At 44.2% G+C, this 27,648-nt stretch overlaps 1 protein-coding gene across 2 annotated transcripts in view; it reads left to right on the forward strand.

Moving 5' to 3' along the window:
- Positions 1-2,025: 2,025 nt before the first annotated feature.
- The window catches only part of ABCG1 (ATP binding cassette subfamily G member 1), a 53,768-nt gene continuing 28,145 nt past the window's right edge, over positions 2,026-27,648 (forward strand). Inside the window, exons 1-2 of one of the 2 annotated variants that reach the window (XM_058831439.1) lie at positions 2,026-2,122; positions 4,898-5,141. In XM_058831439.1, the coding sequence (XP_058687422.1) occupies positions 2,081-2,122; positions 4,898-5,141 (286 nt within the window). In that variant the 5' untranslated portion in view covers positions 2,026-2,080. Of the gene's footprint in view, positions 2,123-2,405; positions 2,683-4,897; positions 5,142-27,648 lie in introns of those variants that run through there. The other variant, XM_058831450.1, reaches the window with a different exon arrangement.

A 27,648-nucleotide genomic window follows, 5' to 3' on the forward strand; every position in this document is an offset into this window, starting at 1 on the left:
TTTACCTTGTAAATGCCTTAGACACACACACACATCAGTGTTTCATAGCCCTTTTCAGCTCCTGTATGGAGATAACGGAGATAATCCAGCTTTTGCAATGTTCTAAGGGAAATTTTAAGAGACAAAATTGAATAAATTGTGGGTGCTACAGACACATGCTCCAAATTGAGTTAACTGAAACCCTGGGATCTTCACTGGAAGAATGCATCATGAATTATCTTTATTCTTAATATTAGATGATAATTGTCTTAAAAATGTTTACTCAAAGACAGTTTAAGCCTTCAGTGAGAACTTCTGGATGGGCCCATCCATGTTTGAGTGGTATTCCACACCAGGTAGATATTTCTTCCCCAATAAATGAGTTATAAGTAAATAACTTTCTGCAACATCTAAGGACTGAATCCAAGGCCGAGCTTAGAGTCTCCACATTATTCCTTGCCAATGGGTCACAGTGGATGGTAAATTTTGCATGTTTCCAAGGGGGAATCTTCCCTCATGGAAGAGATTCCTACTAAGGGTTACTACCACATTCTGGAGAGACAATCACACCAGGAATTCTTTGAGCCAAGAACAGCTGGAGAGCACCAGGGAGACATTTGCTAGAAGCCAACCCTGCGCTGAAGCGCTTCTTTGCGCATCCATCTCGCAGCCACTGTCAGGAGGGAGGATTCTGCAGGGCAGGGACCCCATCTGACCTGGCCCAGATGTTCTGGGCAGCAGTTCCCTCCCTGCAGCACCGTGCTGCAGCTTGGCAGGGATAAAGTACTTACCTGCCTCCCAGGGGCTTTGTGAGGCTTATCCCATGTCTCTACAATGCCACATGAGTTCCAGCCTCTCTGGGAAGCTCCCTGATTAGAAGATTCCTCTCAGATTATGAACTCCTGTATGCCATGTTTGGTAGCTGCTTTGAAGCCAGTGCTCAGACCCCTGCTGTATTTCATCCCCACCTTCTGCTGCTACCAGAGGAATTGAGAGGGAGCCTCAGCACACACCTAAAACAGTCCCAGCAGGAATGGGAACACTCAGATGGCTGGTGGTTTCTTGGCAAACTGGTTGGGCAGAGCTTTGTGTCCCCAGCTAGCACAGCCAGTGAATCCAACCCGGAGCCGAGTCACGGGTCCAGGTTCAAGCCAGCACTGCCAACACAGCCCTAATGCCATGTGAACACCACCCACTGCCCTTCACCTGCAGGACATCAGTGTCTGAAGGGAGGTGTCAGAGGATGGGCCAGGCTCTGCTCTGTGGTGCACAGAAATGGGACAAGAGGAATGGGCAGAAATGATGCCCAGGAAGTTCCACCTGAACATGAGGAAGAACTTCTTTCCTCAGCAGTGACTGGGCACTGGTACAGATTGTCCAGAGAGGGTGTGGAGTGTCCCTCACTGGAGATATTCCAGAACTGTCTGGACACAATCTTGTGCTGTGTGCTCTGGGGTGACCCTGCTGGAGCAGGGAGGGTGGACTTGGTGACTCCCTGCAGTCCCTCCAGCCTGACCCATGCTGTGATTTAGTGATGGTGTGACCTCTCTGAAATGCAGGTCATTGGTGTGAGGAGTGAATACATGGAGAATGTAACTCAGTGACAACTTTCCTTCCTCTCTGTTCCTGAACTACAATGGCTTTCTCATAAATCAGTGGGCAGGAGCCCCAGGGCCAGAAGAGCTGTCTCGTCCTCATGAAGACGGGACGGCACAAGGCGATATTGGGTGGTACTTCTGCTCCCCGTTTCCTCAGGGAATACCTCCGGGAGCCCATCAGGAAGCCTGTCCCCGCATGGGGACAATGCTGGCTGCCCTCCTCACTTTGTCCCGGCGAGCGACCTTCGGTGCCCCAGTCCCCGGGACAAGCGTGTTGGGGCAGAGCGACAGCCACGGCCACCAGCGGCTTGGGGACACGCTGCCCAGCTTTGGCGGTGCCGAGGGGCGTCCCGACCCCTCGGCTCTCCCCATCCCCGGCGGGGGCGGGCCGGGGCGGGGGCGGCCGCAGCTCCATCCCTGCCCGCCCGCCTCCCGCAGCAGTCGGGGAGGAGAGGCGGCACCGGAGGGCTCCTCCGCCAGCAGCCGGGCGGGCAGCGGTGCACATGGCATGTCTGATGGCGGCTTTCTCCCTGGGCAGCGCTTTGGTAAGGCGGGCCCTGCCTTCCCTCCGCGGGGCCGCGGCGAGCGCCGGGCGGGGGGCGAGGTGCGGGGCACGGAGATGGAGCCAGGGCTCCGCGGGGAGCTCCGAGACGCTTCCCGAGGGAAAAGCGGGGTCGGAGGGTGAGCCCGGGGCTGCGGGGTGCAGGATGCGGTCTGAGGGATGCGGGATGCGGGATGCGGGATGAAGGATGCGGGATGAAGGATGCGGGATGAAGGATGCGAGTGTGCGAGCGGCCGGCGGCGCTCGGCGGGACTTGACCGCTGGTTACCTCTGTCTGTAGCTAAGGCGGGGGGATTATCGCCGAGCATGCTCCCTGCGCCGCTGCGCCCCGCCGGCTTCCCGGCGGATTTGCGGAGGGACCGTAACCTTTGCATAACAGCCGGGGCCGGCGGGGCACGGAGCGGGCAGAGCCCCGGGACCCTCCTGCCGCTGCCACCGGGCGGGCGCTGCCGTCCCCGCCGGGCTCCGGGAGCGGCCCGGCTCCTCAGCGGCTCCATCAAACTACATGGGAAATAGCCCAAAGTGGCCAAAAGCCGCTGGGAGGTGAGCGCGGGGCTGCGGAGCGGGATGCGGGGCTGGGGCAGCAGCGGGGGCACAGCGGAGCAGGGAGCGCCCTGCAGGTGCTGGAGCAGAGGGGTTCAGCTGTGTCTGTGCCTTCCACACGGCTTGGCAGAGCCTGTGGCTCTCGTAGCCGCGGGATTGAGCAGATTTTTCCGAGCGAAGGTGATCCCAAGGCGGGGAGGAGGTTGGACCATCCTCACCCATAGCAGCTGGTCTCTGGAGGAGGCGGGTGTGTGAACAGGCGGTTCGGTCCACAAAGTGGCTGGAATTGTTTTTAATGTCCCACGAGCAAAAGTCTTTGGCTTCGTACTCTCGGATGATCGAGTAGTCAGAGGCAAGGCTCTTGTCCAAAGGATATTTCCTTTTGGATCGATCTAAACTGGAGAAGCTCTGGCTGTCACCTGAATAATCAAGGTGACCTGCTCATTGAGAGTTAGCTTTTGGGCATTCCCTCTGATTGTGTGAAGGTGCTCAGTGGTTCCTCGGAACAAAACAGATTCTGAGTGCCAAAGTCAGCTTTGAAAACATTCAGGGAAGAATATTGTTAACTCACCTTCTCTTAGTTTTTAGGGAAGTTCCCCTGCTTTAATTGTTGAGCTCTAAGATGTTTCACATTACTCTTGTTATGTTCAAATTACATACCGTGGCAGTCAGCTCTTTAAGAATTTGACAGTAAGTGGTACTGGATACCTGACCTCTAAGTAAGTTGAGAGCACGATTAAAATCTCTTTCTTGAGAAAATGTGGTGAGCAGAGCTGATTGTTTTCAGCTAGAACTTGGGGCTCCCAAGTTGTGCTTGAAGAATGTGAAGATGCCAGCTATGGAGTGGCTATGCAGGAATACTTTTTTTCATCAGTGATTATGTAGGACTGGAGCTTTTTTGATGTTTTTGTCAGCATTCATGACAAGTGACTGATCTGAGCTGGGCTGCTGTTACAGCAAAGATGGGAAGACCAGGAACCATGAGAGGGAAATGGAAGTGGCAGAGGGAAGAGGAGGCAGTGTCACTTCTTAGCTGAATTAGAGAAATAGAGGGGAGCAGTGGCAGGACCTGCAGTTCTGTGTTCATGCATTGAAAAGTAGTGCAGCACATCTGCTTTCCAAGAGATAACTTTGTAGATTGTTGGGCAGATGTCAGCATGGAAAGCCTGGCACATAAGCCATCTACAGAAGTCCTTTCCAATACAAATCTGCATTGAAAATACTAAATTTCCTAATAGACAACTGTGCAGATGTTTGGCTCTGCTTATGACATCCACCAAGCAACAGATGACAGCTTCAGCTAAAATTCTGTTTAGCTGAAGAAACTACATGACTGTTTTTCCTTTTGAGCTTACACAGCTCATATTGGTGCAAGACACCTATGCTGGTAAAAGGAATGGAAAAAAAAATCCAGATTTTGTATACATAATTAAAAAAATAAAAAAAAGACGAGAAAGGTGGGTGGAAGGCCATTGTCATGGTCAGGAGAGGAGGGGAAGGAGACCTTACAGAGTCAGTGGTGCAAGAACTGGAGCAGGGTTTGTGTGTTTATGTACCTGATAAAATTTCCATTAGTTATCACTATCAAGCATGGAAAGCACTTGAGGTTTTTGGGTGCAAAGCATTGTGCTTTCCTAAAAGACCTCCAGAAAAGAACTTGTACTGTCATCCCAGGTTGCAAAGTCCCCAGAACTATCAGTGCAGGAGAAAATAAGGCATGAAATAGTGCATTTGAAATTCTCAGAAATATAATTTCACCTTTACAGAAGCATAGGCTGACCCAGAGGAACAGGAGCTCTTAGACATTTTGAGTAGCTGTCTTTTGAAATGTCTGTAAAAAAAACTGTTCAGGCAGCTCCCTTCCCCCTTCAGCTCCATCCCAAGCCCTGGAATCAGAGTAACTAGAACCAAATTCCTTGAGTGCATGAGAAACCAAGTACAATGGGGACTGAACTTACAAATGTATTAATCTGGTGCAAGATCTGAAAGGAAAACTAGTGCTAAAGGAACTGTATGTGCAGCAAGAGCTCTTTTACCTCTTCTGTCAAGGCTCAGGCAAAAGAACAAACAAAAGATTGCTTTATTTTACTCCTCTTTCACCTTTCAGCGCATTACAGTGCCAGATTCTTGTGCTATTTAAAGAATAATTCCTGTGATGGAGAAGGGTTTGATAGGTGTTCCTAAAGTCTGTGAACTTTCTCCCTTTTCCCTGCAGGGTGGCAGCAGCTCTGGTTGCACCATGGCCGAGCCAAAGTCTGTGTGTGTTTCGGTGGACGAGGTGGTCTCCAATGGCACAGACCCCCAGGACATTCGACTCATGAATGGACACTTAAAAAAAGTGGACAATGCCCTGACAGAAGCTCACAGGTTCTCCTACCTGCCCCGCAGGCCAGCTGTGAACATTGAGTTCAAAGAACTGTCCTACTCCATCCAGGAAGGGCCATGGTGGAGAAAGAAAGGTGAGGAAAACAAAGATTCACCCACAAGAAGCTGTAGATGCAGCAGTTCGTACAACTGCTTATTTCTGCCTCCCAATTCTTAAGTATTTGGTGTAAATATAGTATTGCTGTGCTGCCAAATATCTGTCCTGTGATCTTGCCTGTCTACAATTTATTGTTGAGGGTGGGTAGAGCATGCAGGAGTTTAAAGATGGGGGTGGGGGAAATGAGGAGGCTTTGTTTTTTCACTCCTGCAATTGGCTGTTTTGTGAGATGGTTGTTTTTTCAGTACTCTTTCAGAACAGCAAGTATCTCAGAATTTCAGAAGGCATTAGACCAAGATAAGAACTGTTTTCTTTAAAGGCTGTTTGGAATAAAAATTTTGGGAGCTATAGGTTTCTCTACAGCTTAGATGGTCCCTCAAAGCTTATCATTTCTTTGATGAAATCACTGGCTCTTGCTGGGACTGAATGCTGAGGTTCAGTCAAGGACCAGGATGCTCTCTGGGTAACTCCTTTGCTGATACACACTCCAAAGAGTTCACAGCCTGCAACACAGAGCGTACCAAAATGATAGATATTGGGCACTTCTCAAGGAAGAGAAGTGCTGGGAGTAAGAAGGAATTATTCAGCTCTCTTCTTTATAGGTTCTTGGTTGATTCCAGTTCTAAAAGGTGATTCTGTCCTTTCTCCCCTGCTTGGCAACAATTCCTTTCATGCCTTCATTTGCTTTGTGTAACCATGTGTTTCCTAGAGAATTTTTTGGTGGTTTTTTTTTTTTTTTTTTTTTGGTGTGTGTGACTAGTCCTCTCTCTCTGAAAGGAAAATTAGGTCGTGCAGTAAATTCCTGCCAGCAAAAAGAAGAATGCCCAAGAGACAATACTGAAATCTTCAGGAGAATTTTGTGTACTAAATGACATAATTGCCCTTCCTTGAGGAATTCACTCCCAGTAATGAAAATTGGTGTGCTTGTGTGCTTTAGCTCTTTTGAGAGATAAGGCCCTGCCAGTGCAGCTCTTACCTGAGCCATACTTGATACCTGAACTGGCTCTGAAACTATAAATCCACTGGCTTAAAGGTTCCACTTGAAATTTTTTTCACAAAGTACTTGGCTGCTGTCTGTAAATTGTGTCATTATCACAACACCAAGGCTTCAATAGTCTGAAAATGTGTGGTATGAAAAGCACTGGAGCTGTTGCCATGAACTGTATGGGGACAGGCTGTGCATACAGTTATTCATTTGTTGAAAGATCTGCAGATTTCATGCTTTAATGGGTTTTTCAACATCCAAACTGTATGTAGACCCACTGGCATTCTTTTAATTGTTTTCTAAAATTACATGGAGTCACATTGTCCATAGGAGAACAACTTAGTTTGGCAGCAACTTTGGTGCATTCAAAATTATTCTTTATCTTATCAGAATATTCAAACACAAAACAGTGAAGGTTTTTTGTCCTATAAGAAATGGAGCTACGCCAAAATGTCTCATTTAAGATTTAAAAGCTTGAGATTTCTAACTGAATCTCTTTCTCACTGGCCAGAATTGATTGAGGGGTTCTATACCCAAAACCACTGCAAATTTTCTGACAAGCCTGGGTGACTTGGCTTGAACAAAACAATGTCCTGGCAAAACGTCCTGGTGCTGAAAATGACCTGTGGAGGTATTTAGCTCTGGGGTATGGCTGTGGCTGTGTCACCACATCTGGATTTGAAGGAGGAGATTGAACTTTGCTGGCTGGCTGTGTGCAGGGCTTCAGATCCTCCTCACCTGCTCTCACACCTTGTGTCATCCCTGGGACCACCAAGGACAGCCTGAGAGTGGCTGAGCTGCTGTCTGCCAGCAGGGCTTGGCTCTCCTCTGCTTGCCAAGCACCTGGAACAGATTTGGGAGATCTGCACTCAGTGCCAGGAGTGCTCTCACAGCCAGGAAGGTGAATCACATCGTGTGGCCAAGGCCATTCCCAGCTGCAGCCAAGTCCTTCTCCTGCTCCTCATCACTGAGAGCACAGCTGGAATATTGTACCAGTTTTGGGTGCTTCATATCAACAGAGATACTGGGAAGCTGGAAATGGTCTGTCAGAGGGATAAAAAATGGTTCAGGGCACCTACAAAGAGCAGCTGAGGAGTCTGGGCCGCTCCTGCCAATAGGGCCAGATGATAAATAACAACAACCCCTGGCCACACACTGCAGTTTGGGGGCCTTAGGGTGGACACCAGGAAATCCGTACCTGTTCCCCAGGTGGGCTTTCTCCATCACAGGGGGTGTGGGACACGTGGCTGAGCAGCTGATCTGATCTGGAGCTGGGCCAGGAGACCTCCAGAGGTCTCTTCCTTCAGTGTTTCAGTGAGTTGCTGGTCAGATTATAGAAACCTTCTGGAACCAAACTTTCCTCCCAGCCACGTTCCCTGCTCCAGGGGCTGGCTCAATAGATTGGGTTTGAACAGAAAAGATTTTTCATTAGAGAAATAGAAAACCTAAATATTGCCTAAATAATCTCCAATGAAGGTAGGGACCAGACAATTCAGATTATTCGAATTGTTTTAGGGGTTCTGCAAGTAGAATTTTATTTTGTGTGTAATTTGGGATATCTCTGTTCAAACCTGATGGATTTGTAGCTGAGTACATTACATATAAAACTATTCTGAATGCCTTATCCTGGTTTCTGCTCCAGTGGGAAACTGGGACTTTGCAGTGCCCAAGAGAAGGGCAATATTGTGCCTCCAAACACTGGTGGTTGCTGCAGTTCAGCACTCCTTGTAGATTCTTTGTGCTAAAAGTCTCTCTCGTTGCTTTAATGTGAAATATTTGAATTCACTTTTTGTGAGAAGAGTAGCAGAAAACATGCTGGGAAAAAAAAAAAGTCTTTCAGTTCACATTGTTCTAGGGTGCTGGTTGTGGTAAGAAGAGATAAGGGATACTGTTTCAAAAATGTCTTTTAATTAATAGTGTTTCTATTCTGAAATGGAGCTTGAAAAAGAAAATCTACTATTTCTACATCATTCTCTATGGCTGTAATGAATTAGTTAAAACCTTTCAAGAGTGTTGGATCACAAAGGCAAAAGTACAGTTTCTTTGCAAAGACAATTTGTGCCAGCATGTTGGAGGGGAATTCAACTGAAGAGCAATTCCCTTCAGTAAAAATGGCATTGCAAAGTAATGTTAAGGTTAGGCTCTAAATTAGCAGAAGGAGGAATAATTAGTAGTGCTGCCATTGTGTTCTGTACTTAGCTTGATTGTTCAGACAATGCAACTCATGGTATGTCGTGTCTCTTACTTTTCATTAAAAGCTCAAAGAAAGGTGAATTTGCATTGCTTGTCAACAACAAAGAAGCTAAATAAGCCTTAGTAGACTTCAAAATGGATTTTTTTGTTGATTTTTGTCTCAGCCTTAAACTGCTTAATTAAACTATTAATTATAATTTTCTCTTTAAGGAGGGGCGTTTTGATTCTGAGGTTTATATGATACATGCTGCTCTGCTTATGAGGCTTTAGCAGAGATTGGTGTGACTCTGGAGTTGATTAATTCCTGGTGTAATTTCCCCTGAGGTCAGTGGGATTAACAGGGAAGGAATATGGCAGGTCAGTCCTTGATCAAAGCCACTGTGTCTGACCCATCCCATTCAGTAGGAACTGTTGCCAATAGGGGAATTTGGAAGAGGTTAAAGAGGTAAAAAGTTTCAGAAGGTCTCAGTTGACTTTGGCATTTTCCCTGTAAAGCTTTTAGGGAATTGTTTCAACAGGTAGAAGCAACAATTCCTTCAGGTTTGAAGGAAAGAGATTTTCGTGTGACTTGTGAGGTTGAGGATCTTCCAGGATGGAAAATGGGTCTCAGTCTTTGAATCCAGGCTACGTTTGAGCATGTCCTGGGGGTTTGCAAGGGTTCACGATGGCAGAAAGCCCCAGGACTCCTGGAGGAGCTGTTGTGAGATGGACTGGCAAAGGCAGAAAAAGGAAACTTCAGCACATTCATTAGAAATAATAGGGCTGCTTAGTCCCAGGATGCTTCTTCTTTCTTTTAGGATGAGGGACCCAGCTGGCTTGGAGGGGAAAAGAAAGAGTCTTGTGTTAGATCCAGTGTGGATCCTTAAATGTGAAAAGGAAGATCTGCAGAGCTTTGGAACAAAACAGGGCTGAAGTTTCACTGTCTTGTCACAAAGTCATTTATCTAAAGGTTGAGAAGGAGATAAAAATGGGTCTTGGCTTCTGAGCTGTATGTTTAAACTGCAGTTTGAAATGTAAATCACAGGAACACAGAGATTGGTTTTACCAGTTCATAGAAAAATGGTGTGTAGGTTTTCCTACCAGGACTGCCTGAAAACTGTTTGCAAGAGGATTTGGTAGAAAAGTCAGTGCCTCGGGTTTCTGTCATTTTTGTTAAAAGCACCGTGAAATAAACTGAATTGTGGTTTGGGGATGAATTATGTATACTCCCCTATACAAAGGGGGCATGAAAAGTACTTTGGAGCTTTCTGTCTGGGTCAAAGTCATTCAGCTTTAAAAAAAAAAAAGTGTTCTATATATCCATAAAAAGGACATGTGTTCTATTATCTCTAGGTGGGTTTGCTATAATATAGGATGGAAATGGAAATATTCTGCCTATATAATTGAGTGCATCCAGGAAGAAAGTAGTAATAAATTTACTTGCAGAACACCACAACAACTCAGGGATTGCTTTTTTCTTTTTTTCTTTTTTTTCCTTTTTTTTTTTTTCTCCCTCTCACACTTCTCAGTATTCATGGTTAATTAGGCAACGTTTTAGTTGGAAATTTCTCCGTTGTTATTTTTAGGACTGTAATGAGTCATTTGTGCTGCGTTCGAGGCAAGTTCTGGGAGGATTTGGTCTGGAGTAACCTCTGAGGGAATGGGCTCCGGCCCGGTATTTTCATAGAGCAGCTTAGGAGCAGCACAGAAATCAATGCTCAGCAGAAAAACGCGACATTTCTTATGATTTTTGGTTTGTTCTGATGGCTCAAACGCCGTGGAAACAAACTGGAGAGGTGCTGCTGCCTTTGCTGTCAAGGTTGCAGCTTTGAGCGGCGGGAGGGGAATGAAGGACCGGGCTCCTTCTGGATGCTCCGGTGGGGGAACACGGAGCCTTTGGCAGGTTCTTTGGTATTCATGGAAGGAGAAAAGTGGCCGTCACAGCCCGAGATAGTGTCAGCAGAACAGCGCGATCCCTGCCTTCCAGCTCCGAGGGCTGAATATTATGTTAATACCGCTCTCTGCATAAGATGGAAACTTCAGCCGCTGTCAAACCATCAGCAGAGATTTAAACACGCTGGGCTTTGCTGATTTGCCTCGGTGCCGTCTTAGAAATTAGTTCTGGTACACACACTCGGACAGACCCCTTTCTTTTTATTTCGTTGGGTGCTTTTTAAATTTATTTACTTATTCGCAGCATCCTCCGTACGACTTCATCTGAAAGATCTCACCCCCCCTCATTTCTCCCATCCCCTCCGGAGACACCCGAGCCAGAGGAGGGCAGGGGGAGCCGGGAGGGGAGGAATTGCCCGGGATGCGGGGCTGATCCGGGCAGGGAGGGTTTGCTGGGATGCGGGGCTGATCCGGGCAGGGAGGGTTTGCCCGGGATGCGATGCTGATCCGGGCAGGGAGGGTTTGCCCTGGATGCTGTACTGATCCGGGCAGTGAGGGTTTGCCGGGGATGCGGTACTGATCCGGGCAGGGAGGGTTTGCTGGGATGCTGTACTGATCCGGGCAGGGAGGGTTTCCCGGGATGCTGTACTGATCCGGGCAGGGAGGGTTTGCCCTGGATGCTGTACTGATCCGGGCAGGGAGGGTTTGCTGGGATGCTGTACTGATCCGGGCAGTGAGGGTTTGCTGGGATGCTGTACTGATCCGGGCAGTGAGGGTTTGCTGGGATGCGGGGCTGATCCGGGCAGGGAGGGTTTGCTGGGATGCTGTACTGATCCGGGCAGTGAGGGTTTGCCGGGATGCTGTACTGATCCGGGCAGTGAGGGTTTGCCCTGGATGCTGTACTGATCCGGGCAGGGTGGGTTTGCTGGGATGCTGTACTGATCCGGGCAGTGAGGGTTTGCCCTGGATGCTGTGCTGATCCGGGCAGGGAGGGTTTGCCCTGGATGCGATGCTGATCCGGGCAGTGAGGATTTGCCCTGGATGCGATGCTGATCCGGGCAGGTGCAGTGCGCCGCAGGTGCCGCATCCCGGCCGGCGCGGTTACTGGCGGCCGATGCACTGCAGTAACCCCGCGGGATGCTCCCGCCTGGTTGGCTGCTCCAGGCTCTGTTGCTAAGATGGGAAGGAGGGAGGGAAAGATGCAGAACAGGAACGAGCGAAAACCCACTTTGCGAGAGAGGTTTTTCTTTTTTTCTTTTTCTTTTTTTTCTTTTTTTGACAGATGGGTTGTATTGTTGTCGACCATTTTTTGCCTGCTTTGTCTGAGAGCGTGTTTTCATCTCGGAGAGGAGGATGTGTGCAAATTAAGATCCATATGTTAGGAAGAATAAACAAGTTAGGCTGGTCAAAAACAACTGTGATGCTGGTAAAAGGCTCTTTTTAGGCAAATATTGTGTAGATTCCTTTTCAGTGGTTTAGAAGGTCGGCAAAATTAATTAAAATGAAGCATAATTTTTTAGTAGAGGGTTTCTAACCACATGTTTTAACCTTAATAAAATCTGTGCAGTTTCTCTTTTAACACTTAAGCTGTGTCAAGATGGTAAAAATATACTGAGTAGTCACTGTTACTGGAATAGTTCACAGTGTTTTTATTAAGTGATAAATAACTCTTCCCAGTGTTCTCTTGCATGTGTTCCATAAAATAGAGGTTATTGGGAACAAGTCTTGGTCAGCCCCTTTGTCTGATCCTTCTACTGTTTCCCAGCTGAGTATGACCTTACTTCAGCATTACTTGTTTTCCTTCAAGCAGAATCCATTGCTATTGTGGGTTTGTTTTTTGTTGGGGTTTGGGGTTTTTTGTTTGTTTGGAGTTTTTTTCGACCAGGAGCTTTTTTTAGAAACGTGCCTTGAGTTTGACTCTGTGAGTTTTGGTCACTGAATCTTAAAGCAGAACATCTTTCTCTTTGCTGTATTGTTTATTAAACCTCAACATTACAATGACCTCACTGTTCTTCATTCTAGCTAATGTTTTGATACAATAAATTTTATTAGCTGCTGCTATGAAAACTTGTGGCTGAGCAAGGAGGTTTTAGAGAGACACCAGTTAAAGCACTGTGGAATTTATATGCCAGGAAGTGGTCACAGTGACTTGTTGGGAGTCTGAGCTCTGTTCTTTGCAGTTCCCATCTCTCAGAAAACATGTTGGGGGCTGGCTTTAACTCACCCTGATGCCCTTCCACTTCAACTTTCTGTATGCTGAGTGGGATTTGATGGAATGATTTATCCTCTGCCCATGGTGGTCATGCCCTGCTGGAGGTGCTGAGGAGGTAAAAACAATATGCACCATCATCTGGGTGTACTTTTGTCACATTTCAAAGCAGACTTTGGTTTCCGTAGTCTGGAGATCCATCTGAAGGCTGGGGAGAGATGAAGCAAGAGGCATTTTGCAACTGGAGGCTTCAGACATCACATGATTGATCAGGTTTTTCCACAGCCTCACTAAAAGGAAAGAGAAATCACAAGAACAGACAAAAGTAGAAGCCAACTCGAGTAAAAATGCTGTTAAAGTTAATTTTTTGTTGTGTACTTTCATGTCATTTTGGCAAGTGCCTTCTGGAAGTCCTTGGGGTCTGAGCTTACCAGCTCTCTAGGGCAGGTTTTTGTTCTCTGGGGATTAAATATCTCAGAGTTCAGCCCGGTATCCTCTGAGAAATTATTTGCTTCACACTTCCCTGTAGCACTGTTCTTGTAGATAAACTGTGGAGACAGTCAGAACATGATACTACTCAGAATGTGGCAGGCCCTTACTCAACTACTTCATAATTCACATCTGCACCCTTTAAACTTTGGGTGGGTAACTTTGTTTTCTATTAGAAAACAGTGTTTGGTCTTCTTAGTAAAATAACAAGTTAAAACTTACAAGAAACAACATGCAAAGAGAACCCCAGAAAAATTTACATGGCAGCTAAGCACACGGGAATGAACTGATTTGAATTTATAATTAAAGAGTTGCAAACTGAAAGGTGGGTGTTCATTCTCAAAATTAAAGTCCTTGAGGCAAAACCTGAACCAACTAGCGATGCTTTAACCCCAGAATCTCTGGTGAGGTGCAGAAGGACATGTGCCTGGCATAAAACTGAGTTTTTGTCAAAAATAAATCAGGAGTTTGGGTCATTGTGCCCCTTTCTTTGCTGCAGGCCTCTGAGAGAAGTGGCCACCTACCTTCTTGTGGGATTCATTTATTTAAGAGCTTTAATAAAATGTCTTGTTGAAACATGACATCCATGTCAGATGATAAAATGCCCCCTTTTTTTTAGGTATTCCTTCCAGAGGAAATCACATACAGTTAATATTGCCAAACCTTGTATCAGAAACTTCTGCACAAGGCCTTTTATCTCCTCTCAAAAGCCTTGATACAGTTAGAAGCTGAGGTGTTGGTGGTTCATATTGCCTGCCCACTGTGCCAGCTTTGAACCCAGCAGCCAGCTGGTTCAAACACCACTGCTACAGAGGAAAACAAATCCACCAGCCCTTACCTAGACTGTACCATGTGGAAAATTCAGGTTTCTACTGTGAAAATAGTTTACAAGCAGAGCTCTAGTCCCTAGGACTGGCAGAGTGTTCCTTATCAAGCCCAGGAGCAAGCTTTAACAGACATCTTCTTGATACCAAAGTCTATTAGGAAATGGGAAAGGGTCCCCAAATTGTCCAAATGTAGTCACTTTTTGATGGACTTCACGAGAAGAACAGATAATACACTCTGTATGGAAGAATTACTGCCCTTTTCAATCAATTCTTGAAGTTGTTCATCCCCAAGTCTGATGGAGAAGGGTAACAGCACAGACAGAGAAGGACAAACAATTTTGGTTGTTTTCAGTAGCTCTTTGAACCTCAGTAACTTCCTACAAGTAACTGTAAGGAGGCCTGCTGAAATATCCCATTAGTGATTATTTTGCAAGTGAATTTCCTTGTGAATTCTGTGCTGTAGTGTAGATGTTTGAGTTTTATTTGGCCTTTGGACACTTTGTCGTTTAGAAAAGAAGATTTCAGGGAAAGTATTTGATCTGAATGTGAGTGGTGACATAAAATACAGCAGGACTAATCCTATGTCACTGTTTCTGGAACAAGGACAAAACAATTCTGTCTAGGAAATGGTGTGGCTGGACCTTCTTGTCACTGCTGGGCTCCTGTTCCCATTTACAGCTCATTTGGACTTTGCTGATTTTGTGGGGGAAACAGATGTGCTCTGCAGACTTAATTTTCTTCAGTAGGTAGAGGGATAAAGCCATCCAGATTCTTACCAGGCAGAACTACGTGGAATTACATAACAGCTCAAGAGGAAACCACTTGTTTGTTCGGGTATTTTTTTTGTTATGTATTTGTTCCAAATAAAAAGAAATGGCATAGACCTTGGCTTTTCAAGCTAATTTACCATCTGCCTCTCATCTAGTATGTACAGCCTGCATCTTTTGTGTAAGAATCATATTTCTTCCGGCTTCTCATGTTTAGAGTAATAACAAATGTTGTTTATAATTGCAGCACGTCTGCTACAAAAGAGAGGAGAAGATAGAATATGCAGTGGTCAGGTTCCTGGGTAAATGAGAACAGACCTGTGCCTCTGCCTCTTGCTTTAGAGCAAAAAGCTTTAGAGCTTTAGAGCTTTAGAGGGTAGGCTTTTATGCCAGACAGAAGAAAGAAGTTTCAAATGAAGTGATGCACCTGGTTAATATGAAATTTAAAGGAAAAAAAACACCACAAACTGAAGCTTTTAGTACTCTTGTTAAGCACTGGAGTTAAATTCTGCCCTGTTGCATCAGTTTTGTGCTTTTGAAGCAGTCAAGTGGATGGGGCTGCACCAGCAGAGCCTGGCCAGTATAATTTATTTTTTTAGTTGTGATGCAGTTATTACCTCAAGTGCTTTGAAAATTAAACACTCTAATAACACCAGCATGGCAGGACTAGAATGGGTAAATGAGTACCCAATTAAAAGAAAAGGGATTGAAGCTAAATATTTGCTATTAGAGGAAGAGCATTTTCTTTTTCTGGGTCAAAAAGCCACAAACTGCAGCCAGCTTATTGCATATGAATATCAAGGCCTGACTGTCTAAAATGCTATTTGAGGCTCATAAAGCTGAAGCCTGTGGGTGGCTGGCTGGGATGGAGTTCCATTTCCTTCTCCACTTGGAGAGGTGAAGGTCTCATGCTGCCACCAGAGAAATGTGAGTCAGAAAGCCAAGGACAGTGCAGAGGAGCACATCTGTGCACAGCTGGCAGTGAGAAGTTACACCCCTGGGTTTTCATTTTGGCCCTGAGTCTGGCAGAATTACTTGAAGAAGAATTTTCCCCAGAAGAACAGACTGACAGTGCATAAACACAAAGATGATCGATGGGAGACCTTTTGGAAAGTGAGTTGGGTCGGCCTGTTTTGTAACCAGAACTGCTGAGTTCTTCACAAGGAGTGTCCAGCAATAATGATGGTAAAAATGAGATTATTAGCAATGGCTGGAGCTGGTGGGGCTTTGAGACATGAGGGGATTGCTCCTGCCCTGGTGTGTGGCAGCCTTGGTTCTGTAATTCCAAGTCCAGCTGGTGGTGAGGCAGGGCCCAGGAACTGTGGGGGACAGCAGGAGGACAGAGAGTGAACACAGGGGACACTTGGGCAAAGCTGAGCAGCCCCAGTGTCCCAGTGACATTCCTCCTCTCTGGCTCATTGTGGGTTGCACACACAAACACACAGACAAGGTCTCTCCACCAGTTGGTTTTGGACACGCTGTCCCTCCAATCTGTCCCTCAGACTCTGGTCTCCTTTGGTTGTTGGCACCTGGACCTACAGTAACCCCTCAGATTTGCAACCTCTTGCTCCAGCAAATGCAAAATTTCTGCTGCTGACCACAGAGTCCACGGTGTCCTGCACATGAACTCACCCTGGTGAGGGCATTCCCATGTGGGACAGTCAGGACTGGAGTTTAGCAGGAGTGGAGTGATTGATGAGGAGCTCTGTCAGACAGCTGTGGCTGCCTCCTTACGTGCTTCTGGCCTCTTTAATCCCCATTTCCATCTACTTTCTCAGGTCTGTTCCTCCTCAGACCTTGATCCATCCCTTTTCCTGCCTTTGGCAAGTCCCCTAAGTGTCCTGTGATGGATATTTCTCGCTCTCATAGGCACCCCATGGCTGGTTTTACAGCATTCCAAACTTCTGTTCCCCCTGGGTGGCATGGTAAAATACAGCATTCCAGGGAGATGGTTTCCCTGTGGACACATCTTGGTGGGTTTTCCTCCAGGAACAGTAGTCCTGTCCTTTTTATTTTCACATCTTCAGAGTGGCCAGTTCATGGGGCTGTGTCCTCTGAGCCTCAACTCAGTCTCTGTGCTCAACTTTGACTGGCCTTTTACCACATAACTGAGCAAAGACCATTTTGAGACCTTCTTGGCTGATTGGATTTTTCTAAGCTTTGAATTTAAAAATAAATGAGGTAATATGTTGCTGGCTAGTCGTTTGTTTAAGCCCATGGAAAGTTTGCCTGTGGTGTAAATCATCACTGCAGTGGAACTCATGTTAGGCACATTTTTACCCTCTCCTGTGAAAGTCTCAGGAAAGTTGTGAGTGACTGCAAATGGGGAATGGAGCTGCTGCTCTTGTGATTATAATAAATCAGGTTCTGCTGTCTTACAGGCTGAGTTATGACAATATGTGTGAGCTGCTAGATCACAAACAGAGGAGCCTGACAGACATCCCTGAAGGAGGCTGACTGATTTCTTGCCTGGGAGAATGATGATGTAAACCTGAAGGAGAAATACATAACCTGAAGTATTCACCAGTCCATGGACCCTGGGGTCACTGTAAGACTTGGTGGAGAATGACTGTGTCTTGTGCAGGGGTCTGACACCTGGGGACACCAAAAGAAAGATTAAAATTCGGAATACACATAATACTTAACAGATTTACCCTTTAGTCTCCATGCAGAAGTATGGGCATCAGTTTCCTGAATCCCATATATTCTATTCACATTATAAAATCAACCAAACAAATAAAAATAAAGCAGGCCTTCCCATATAGGGCATGGCTGTGAAGTTTTAGCACTCATCTTTTGATTCTTATTGACAGGCAGTAAAAATAAATTCCTCCAGCAAAGTGAATTGGGACAAAGGATGGCACACGCTTTACAGTAAATAAAAATAACTTCAAAGCCAACCTACAATTCTCAGATGTTCATACTATGCTGCTCTAAAAGTACAGGCCCAAATGAACCTTGGAATCACTGCAGTGACACATTGGACAGAGTTTAGCCAAGGAACAGGTATCAGCATTCTGCCAGGGCTGTTGCCTTATGACAAAATATTTTGGACCAAATAAACAGAAATTAATAAAGTTTGATGAAGGAAAGGCATGGCCTAATAGCCAGAAGGAGCTTTTTCACTTATTTGTATGTTTCACTGCTAAAACTACATTCTAAAAAATCCAGAAGTCAATGAAATTAATTTTAGATGTCAGTGTTGAGTGTCACCAACACACAAGGCATGTTTATATGGTGGTGGAATGTGTCAGCAGACACCATCCCATAGAGATGTGTCTGAAAGCATCAGAGGAAGCCCTTTCAGAGTACTAAAAGTAAGATATTGTATGTGCAATGCCTTTCTAGATATAAATATGTTCAATATATATAGATTTAATTTACCTATATAATATACCTGTAAATATGAGTGAGTATATATAAACACACAGGCCATATATATATCATATCATATCTATCTATCTATCTGTCTATCTATCTATCTATCTATCTTTATATATCTATATATAGGTTGTATACAGATATTTATAGGTTATCTCTGTTTCCATATTTAGATGTATGCATGCACATGTACTCAGGTATATTTATTTCTGTACAAAAACTGGCTGCATATCACTGCAACAAATACTTTGAAGATAACATTTTAATCGAGGTGTATATTCCTCCTCCTCCTTTGTAGTGACAAGATGATGTAATTATGGAAAAGCAGCAGCAACCTGACTATTTTTTTATTTTTTTTTAATGAAAAGCAAGAGAGTATTGGTTGCTTAGGAGTGGTTCAGGTCTGTTGCTACTGGATTAACAGCATAACAGGCTAAAATAGCAGGAAAAATGAATGTGAAATGGAAGCTGTTTCATCTGAGTGTCAGTGGTGTAAAGAATGGCATGAAGAAATGGCAGCATTTTGCAGATGCTTTTCAATAGGGACTTATTACATTACATAAGTTGAGTAATTTTCTGCTCCCAGTCATTTCTCTCGTAATCAGATTGTTTGTGCTTTGTTCTTGTTTCCTTTAGAAGTTGTAAGAATTGCTTGGAGCTCTCATGTGTAGCAGTGGTGGGTCCAATTCAGACCTGTTTGGGCAATTTTGCCTGTTTACAGGTGCTGACATCATTGTCTGAACTTCCTCATTAGCTGAGCATTTTTGGAGCTTGCTTCCCTGCTGGGTGTAAAGGAGAGTGTGTTTATGTGCCAGATAAATGGCTGCTACTTCTGTTTGTTTGAACAGTGGTTTGCTGGTGAAAACTGGGAGGAGTTGCGTGTCTTGGAGTGCAGAGGGAAAACACTGAGGTTTTAAGTAGAATAACGTGCTTTGATTTGCAGGATCCACCAAGGGAGTGGTGCAGAGAACAGGGATAGGCTAGAGATGTTCCTCTGGTTTTTCTGGGGACTGGAAACATTCCTTATCTGCACCAGGAATGCAAATAACAGCACTGCAGATCCACAGCTGGAGGGCACTTCCCAGGAAGAGCTCTCTGCACATGGTGGGTGTCCACGTTCCCTTGTGGCTGCATTTGCCTTTGTGATTTCCCACTGTGATGTGGGAAAGGGAATGGGCCAGGGAGGACATTGCCTGCTTGTGGTCAGCCTGGAGAGGATCCACACTGTGTACCCCTCACACATCTCAGAGCTGGGAGCGGGAGTGATCTGTGGTCACTTCATCACTGGGGTGAGGAGGGTGGGATAGGGATGACAAAAGCTGTATTGGCATTTTTGCTGGCCACACTGGCACTCCCAGACCTCGGGATTTGTGTGGATTGCCCAGTGTCTTGTAGAAGATGGTCCCACCTGTCCCTCCTTCAGCTCCCTCATCCACGGTAGCAGCCGTTCCATGCGAGTGCTGACGCTAAAACCACACAGAAAGAGGTGGCTCCAGATGCTTCCAGGGTGTTTACAGCTGTACACAAGGAAAGGAGATTGGGGATATAGGCAAGATTAACCTCTCCTTTTGTATTGCAGTATCATTATCTAATGAGATCAGAAGCAAAGCCCAGCAGCTTAGTCAGTATTAGAGCGTAGGCACCCATTTCAGGAGGGAGCCTTTGAGAAGAGCAATCCTGAGCCGTCCACCTACACCATTTTCTTTAAGGCTTTGCAAGATGGAAAAAGCGACAGCTGTAAACCTCCCCAGAGGCAGTTCCATGTTCTCCTCATGTGCAATGCCTCCAGACACTTCTGCCCCCCTGCACTCATGGGTGATCTCGGGGGGTGACCCCAGCCTCTGCTGTCCCTGGTCTGCTGGGACAGAAACAGGATGTTTTCTGCTGGAATTCATGAGGACAAGTCTCATGGTTTTGAGCCATCCGTGCTATTTCCACCAGACAAGGTCCCATTCTTGGGATTTATGTACTTTAGGACTCATGCCCTGTTTTCTGCCTTGCTTCTGTTTCAGTTCTGAAGGTACTTTCTGGTTTAAGTTCAGCGAACACCCCTCCACAAGAGCTCCTCAAAACCCCTCCACAAGAGCATGCCTTGTGCAGTTTCCCCAAGCAGCATTCTAACGTAACAGATGGTGGGATTTCCGTGGGCAAAGCCAAACTTTGATTTTTGTTGTGTTTTGAATAAACCACTCCAGCTGACCATTCCCTTTACTGACATGTGAGGCTCTCAAGAGCAGTGCTGTGGGAACTGTAGCAAACCCTTCAGCTGTATAAGGACAATTTATCATCAGCAAATAAATGGAGAGTGTGGGAGACAGGAATTGAGCAGGTAAGATCCTGTCCCTGCTCCAACATCTTGAGCTTAATATTTGATGTCTGTAGACTAAGGACGTAGGGCCAGGGCATGTGGAGGCTGCTGTGCTAACAGTAATGTCAGCTGTAAATACACAAGGACTATTACAAATATTACAAGTACAGAAGTAGAAGCTCATCTGTTGGGGGCAGATAGCAGAGCTTAAAAGCAGCGTGTTGGGTTCCACTCAGGTCTTCACTGGAAGTGGAGCAGTGACTCAGTTTTAACACATACACACAGGAATTTAAAAACATGGCAATATTTTGAAAATGTTGTGATCTGGTAACAGATTCTGTACTTGTGCCATTACCCAGATTGCTGCAGCCCCTGTCAGAATAAGGTAATCTCACCTGTTGGCACAAGGAGAAAAAAAGACACAGGTGGTGCATTCATCAGTTGCACATAATGATCAAAAGCATTTAGACAGCGCTGAAACGAAAACCAACAATATTAGAGGTGCTTATTTTTCCATTTGCATGCAGACTACAGCTGTTATTACTGTGCCTTGTTCTGTCACATACACTTAGAATAAAATCACTTCGAAACTCTGAACTTGTGCATTGCCCATATGGCACTGAGCATGCTGCCCTGAGAATTGTCTGTAGCCTGGCAGACCACAATTGCTTTATCACTGTGTGTGATTCGTGTGACAGTGAGATTTTAAATTATTTGAAGGTATTATTTAATTTTAAGGTATTTTTAAAAACATGGATTGCATGAGCTGTTGTACCTAATAAGCAGTAGAGCAATTTTTTCCTCAGGTGTCTCACAGCTGTGAGAAACAGGGCTGGACACATTCCTAGAATCACAGAATGGTTTGGATTGGAAGGGAACTGAGAAATCATCTTGTTCCAATCCCCTGCCGTGGGCAGGAACACCTTCCACCAGCCCAGGCTGCTCCAAGCCCCATCCAACCTGGCCTTGGACACTTCCAGGGATGGGCAGTCACAGCTTCCCTGGAAAACCTGTGCCAGGGCCTGCCCACCCTCACAGGGAAGAATTTCTTTCTATTATCAAATCTAAATCTACTCTGTTTTATATTGAAGCCAATTTCCCTCTTGTCCTGTCACTCCATCCCTTATAAATCAACCCTCTCCATCTTTCTTGTCAGCTCCCTTCAGGCACTGGAAGGCCACAATTAGGTGGCTAAAAGCCTGTTTCCAGGCTGAATAAACCCAATTCTCCAGACCTTTCCTCATGGCAGAGGTGCTACTCCTTTGAATCCATGTGGACTCCTACCGTGTAAGAGCATGTGTACAAATGACATGTAATAAAATAACATGTAAGGCTCCTTTTCTTGACAAAAGATTTCATTGATGGTCAGAGGACTGTGAGTTACTACGAATTTCATCCAAAAGATGCCAGACAAGTGAGTCTCCACATTTCCTAGGGGAAGTAGCTGTGCTGGGGGCTGGCTGAGCATCCGCACAGCCACTCCCTCAGTGTCTCCTCCACACACCCAGAAGAGAAGAGAACAAAAGCTGAAAACCAATGGATGAAAACTAATGGATGAAGATCCAGGGCAGTTTAATTAGTGAAGCCAAGCTGCCTGTGTCCCCTCCCAGCTTCTGGCACACTCTAAAAAACCAAAGCCTTGGCTTGGTGCGAGCCCTGCCCAGCAATAACCAAAACACAGTGTGCTGGGAATACTGCTCCAGGAAATCCCCTCTGGCCCAGCCAGACCCAGCAGAACAGCTCACATTTCATGTTGACATCACAGATGTTTGCAGCTGGTTGAAATGAACCCCACATTGGCACTCTGAGTTCCCGGTACAGCGGTGTGACGACGTGGAAGGTTCCCATCTTCCACTCTCTCGAGTGCTGCAATATTGCCTTGTGTCTAGCTTGTCATGAATTTTGATCCCTGAGCCTGTGGCAGCCCCTGAGCCAACACAAACCTGTGCCACTGTATTGATTTGAGTGGTTCTGTGTTGTTTGGCAGGAGCTGTGTGGAGAGTACCTGTGATTTTTAGGATCAAAGCATGTTTTGAGGTGACACGGATATTCTTCTAACTCTGTCTCTCCATTATTTAATTTAAAATGACAGTATTTGTGGGGGAAACTGTGTAAACACCCTGGACTCTTTATCTCCTCTCTATTTCCTGATGTGTTAATAGGTAGAAGAGATAAACAACCTTGAGAAGGAGTAAAGTAGTAAAGCATAGGTAGACCAGTGATATAAAGTCATATAATAAGGGAAAAAAAAGCCCCTCAAGTGACAAGTCAAGTTGAATTTTCTGGTAATGCATCCAACCAACACTTTTTTGAAATGTCCTTGTCAGTTTAGTTAGTGGTCAGGAAAAAATGGAAGCATGCTGCCTTGACTTTGGGAGAAAAGATGTGTTTTGGAATACGGTTTACAGAGACACTTAATTAGAAGGATATGAGAAGACCAGCATTTTTTATGTGTGTCTCTCTTACTAATGATATACATGAGTCTTCAGGCCATTAAAACAGCTCATTTCTTTTGATGGACTTCCAGTTTGTGGAGGAAGCAGCTGCTTTTACTACCAGATTTCTCCTGTCTAATTAGACCAGTTGAATCAGCCAGCTTAAATCAGCCCATAACTTACCCTTTGCCTCTTCAGTGAAGAGCTGAATAACCTAATTGTAAAGAAGGACAGAAAATGTCAAAAGAAGTTACAGTTGTTACTGGGAAATGAACCAGTGCAGAGTAAAAAATACAAGGGAAAAAAGGCCATTAACACAGAGGGCCTCCTGATGAGCCTATAATGAAAATCCCTCTGGAAATTCTCAATATCCTCGCTTTGTTGGAAAATGACAGTGCATCAGAGAAGAAACTTGTTGTTTGTTCACTGTATTTTCTTCTGGCTGCATTTTCATGCAGGAGATTTGTTGGGTCGAGGAGTTTACAGTTGGGAAGAGGGAAAACCCAGCTGAGTGGATGACCAGGGCTCTTGAAACTCTTAGAGACCCAAGCTGGAGTTACTGATCCAACTCAAGGATTTAGGCTTGGATCATCCTCCCCTCAGTGAGTTCCACTGGCCTCTGGAATGACTTCTTGCTGGTTTGCCAAGAACATAACCAAGAAAACAAAAAATCCACCTCCAAAACTCACAGTTGAATTTTCTCTCTGCCTCAGAATAAGGTGGAAAACCTGTATTGGAAGTCAGGCTGTTGTGATAGGAGTTACTGCTTCCCACCTTGCTTCAGTAATAATTCTGTAGATAATTCCAAAAGGACAGGAATCCCAGAATGCTGAATGACTCTGATACCTTATTTTAGTATGTCCTGAAAATGTGAGTCAAAGTTCATCCTTTTTTTTTTTTTTTAAACTTCAAACCATTTTAATGTGTACATTTGAATTTTTTTAGTCTGTGAAATCAAAATTAACCAAATGGGTGGTATTTATACTAGACTTAAAGTGCAATTAAATATAATTTATTTTTTTTTTCTGTTTTGTGTGTGAAGAGTTTTTCTCTTAAAAACTCTTGATTCTTCCGTGGGACATATTATTGATGAAACATTTAATTGCTCAGGATATGGTTAGCAGCAAGACTTCTGCTTTGCTCATGCTACTCTATAAGCTTCAATAATCCATAACATAAAATGTAGGTCAGCTGGAGCTTTTAAAAACAGATGGAAATTCAGGAATTTACAATAATGCAATGGATATATGTCCCTGTGAGGCTGCCAACTTCTCCAAATGCAAAAAAAAAGCAGATATCAGGGTGTTGAAAGGTGTTTATTTTACCTCATTTCCATTCCAGGACCAGCAATGCCCTGTGCAGTGACTTTTGTTTGGAACATATTCAGCACATGCTACAGAAGATGATTATTACTTCTGAGGTGTTTAGAGGATTTTATATTTAGTTTGCTGACAATGAAAAGCATTTTAATTTGGGCAACTTCATTAGTGTAAATATTCTAGGAGAGAGCGATAAAAACACAGTTGTTCTAAGTAAAATGTGAGAAGTGGAGGTAATCCAGGGTTTAGTTATGCACACACTTCAGGTTTTCCTCAGTTTTTACATTCAGGATCATAGGTTGTATCTTTTACTAGATAAGTGCTGAAATAAACACATTACCCCGTGTTCCTGTTCCATTTAAGTCTTGAGTGCTTGGAGGAGAAGTGATCAGAACCAGTGTGGCTGTTTCTGAAAATAGAAACCTCCCAGGACACGTGCTCCAGCTGTCCATATGGCAGGGAGCAGGGATGTCCTGCTGTCCTGGGAGCTGCTCTCCCAAACACCACTCCTGCTCCCTCTGACAGAGCTTTCCCAGGCTGGAATGCCCATCAGGAAGTTTCTATCCATGTCTTTATGGAGAGGAGGGTTAAATCTTTAATCCCAGCAGGGTTAAAGACTCAGTGCATGAGCTTAAAATTTTTAAAACGCTGCTGATATTTTCCCCTGAGTGTGTTTCAAAGGGTCCTCCTGGCTCCAGGTGTTCCTCACCTTCTTGTGGGAGAGAATGGGACAGGAGCAGTGGGAATGTGAGGGGATGGAAGTGCATTTGCAGTTTGCAGTGCAGAACTGGTTTGAGAGGGTGGGGAGAGGCAGGGCAGGGAAGGACAGGAGTTGTTCAGAGGGTCAGGTGGCAAAGATCTCCTGTTCTTCAGAGACAGTTCCTGTCATCACACAGCTGAGTTAGACTGATGTGAAAAAATGGAACCTGTTTGGAGTCAAATGTAACATCTTGAGTTTCCAAAGCTGACTAATAAACTGTGATTTCTTTTTTCTTGATATCAGGTTCTCTGGCAGCTTTTAAATCGCAGTGACTGAGGTTGAAAACATTTTTCAAAATCCAAGAAATGTCTCTCCTCATGTCTGTAAGGGCTGGGGACAAATCATCATCTTGTGAGCCATGGCAGCAGTCTGTTTTAGACAAAACTCTGTTTGTAATAATCTGAGAAAGGTTTTTTTTTCCCCTCTTTAGTTTACAGGAGACATTTCATCACATTGTGGTTTAACCTAGAGTTTGTGATGAAGATCACAGAAGGCTTTCTCTTTGGACCAGATATTGCCATGAGGCCCAGTGTGGAGGAAAGAGATGCTAAATAACATCAGCTACTTCTTCTGTAACTCTAGAAAGCCCCAGGGCTCCCCTCTAACCCTTACACAGGTGGATAGGAGGAAAGAGCCAGAGTTTTACTTTTGCTTTTTCCCCTTCCCTCCTTCTTGCTGTGGGTACACGTGGGTGGGGAGGCTGGGATGAGGAAGGGAGAGATTCACAGTGTTACAGATACATATTATATTATTGGCTTTTCACAAATATTAAAATGAATGTTATATGTATAAGGTTAGAAAACGTTGTTGTTTTAATATAGTTCCTTCTATTTCTGTTATTGATGAAACTTGGTTGTATAATATACATATATGTTGAGCTATGGCATAGTAGTAAAGCAAAAACTATTTTTCTTTGTACAACCCAAAGACTGAAAAAGATAGTTAGAGACACCCCTCCATTCTTAGATTATCTTGTCCAGATGAAGACAGCATTCAGGGACAGAATTCCAGGGGAGGAATTGCATTTCTGTTATCAGGGAATGTAAAACTCGGTGGAGCCAAGAAGATTGATTTATTGGGAAGGGGGCAAGTTAAAAACTAAACAAAGAAACATCCAAAACTTAAGGAGAATGTTTGAATCATGTATGAGAATTTATGGATATGTAGTAGGGTTCTGTTTTTAAGGGACAATCCTTTGTTAGTAAGGTGTGCTCTCTTGGCTGAATGCAGAGACACCCGGCCGTATCTGTATACTTTATCTCCTAATTGGCTTTCTATTAAACTTTTAAATTCTATAAAAAATATGTGAACCTTGTTTTTCACAACAGTGAAAGGGGACTCTCAGCATCAGCACAGGAGAGGCAGAGCAGAGTTCTCTGAGGGAGGAAAGCTTTCTGTCTGCAGGGAAGGCAGATGGGGCAGTTCAGTTCAGAGCAGCTGCTGGGGTATTTCAGAATATCTCCCACTTGAAGATTATTATTTTTTTTCCCCCCCAAAAAGGAGGGGCTGTTGTGAAGGATTCTGGGTTTTTTTGTTTGTAAGACTGTGAATAACACTATTTGTACCTTGATGTATGAAGGTACTGCAATTATGAGAAATTGCTTTCTGCCTGATTATCACACGTAAACAGCTTTTATCTCAGTGTATCAGGCTCGTGACTCCGGTTTGTCATTTGAGGGAATGTGTCAGCCTTTCATTTCAAACTGGGTTGGCTTCTCTTTTGTCAGGAAAGACCTTTCCTGTGTGCTGAAGTAATAGAAACAAAGGCAATTAAAAAAAAAAAAAAAAAAAAAAGAAAGAAGGCAGTGAAAAGCAATTATCAAACAAAGATTAGGCGAAGGATATTGCTTGGAAAAGACAATTCTACTAGATTCAGAAGAAAGATGAAGCTGTGTGTCATTCATACCTTTTTCTTCTCCTTTCATATTTCCTAAGGGTTGAAGATAAATTAGGGTAGCTATTTTCTGTGCAGGCAAAGTACAAGCTATGCCCCAGATCTCCAGAATGCTTCAACATGTAAATACAGCTTCTGGAGCCATCAGGTCCTGCTGCAAGCAGAGATTTATTTGCATTCATGTTTGAAGGTTACTTTCGTTCATTGACCTATTTAATTGTCATGCTCTATCCCTGGCTGCAGGCATATGGCTCCATGTGCCTGTGGAGGGAAGAGGAGCAGCTTTAACTCTCTCAGGCAGAAACATTCCACAGGAAAAAACCCAAGAACTCAATCTTAACATGGATGTAACATGGTAATAATAAAAACAATAAAAATAATAAAGAAATAAATAAAAGAATAAGAATATAAGAATAAGAATGAATAAGAGTAAGAATAAGAATAAGAGTAAGAGTAAGAATAAGAATAAGAATAAGAATAAGAATAAGAATAAGAATAAGAATAAGAATAAGAATAAGAATAAGAATAAAAATAAGAATAAGAGTAAGAGTAAGAATAAGAATAAGAATAAGAGTAAGAATAAGAATAAGAATAAGAGTAAGAGTAAGAATAAGAATAAGAATAAGAATAAGAATAAGAATAAGAGTAAGAGTAAGAGTAAGAATAAGAATGAATAAGAGTAAGAATAAGAATAAGAATAAGAATAAGAATAAGAATAAGAATAAGAATAAGAATAAGAATAAGAATAAGAATAAGAATAAGAATAAGAATAAGAATAAGAATAAGAATAAGAATAAGAATAAGAAAAAGAATAAGAATAAGAATGAATACCCCTGAACCCACGTGTAATGGTGATCATCCTGTAAACCTCAATAGAAGGCTGCAGGACCAAATAAAGGGAGACAGAAAAGGTGAATGCAAGGAAACACATTACCAACAGTTACTTATATGCTTCTGCTCTGGTCATAACCATAAAAAACACAGAATAAAAGGGGGCTGGCACAAGCCCATCCATCTCCCAGCACAGTGGGGAGGTGTAACCAGT

Source organism: Poecile atricapillus, chromosome 1 (genome assembly GCF_030490865.1).
Source record: "Poecile atricapillus isolate bPoeAtr1 chromosome 1, bPoeAtr1.hap1, whole genome shotgun sequence".
Taxonomy (NCBI): domain Eukaryota; kingdom Metazoa; phylum Chordata; class Aves; order Passeriformes; family Paridae; genus Poecile; species Poecile atricapillus.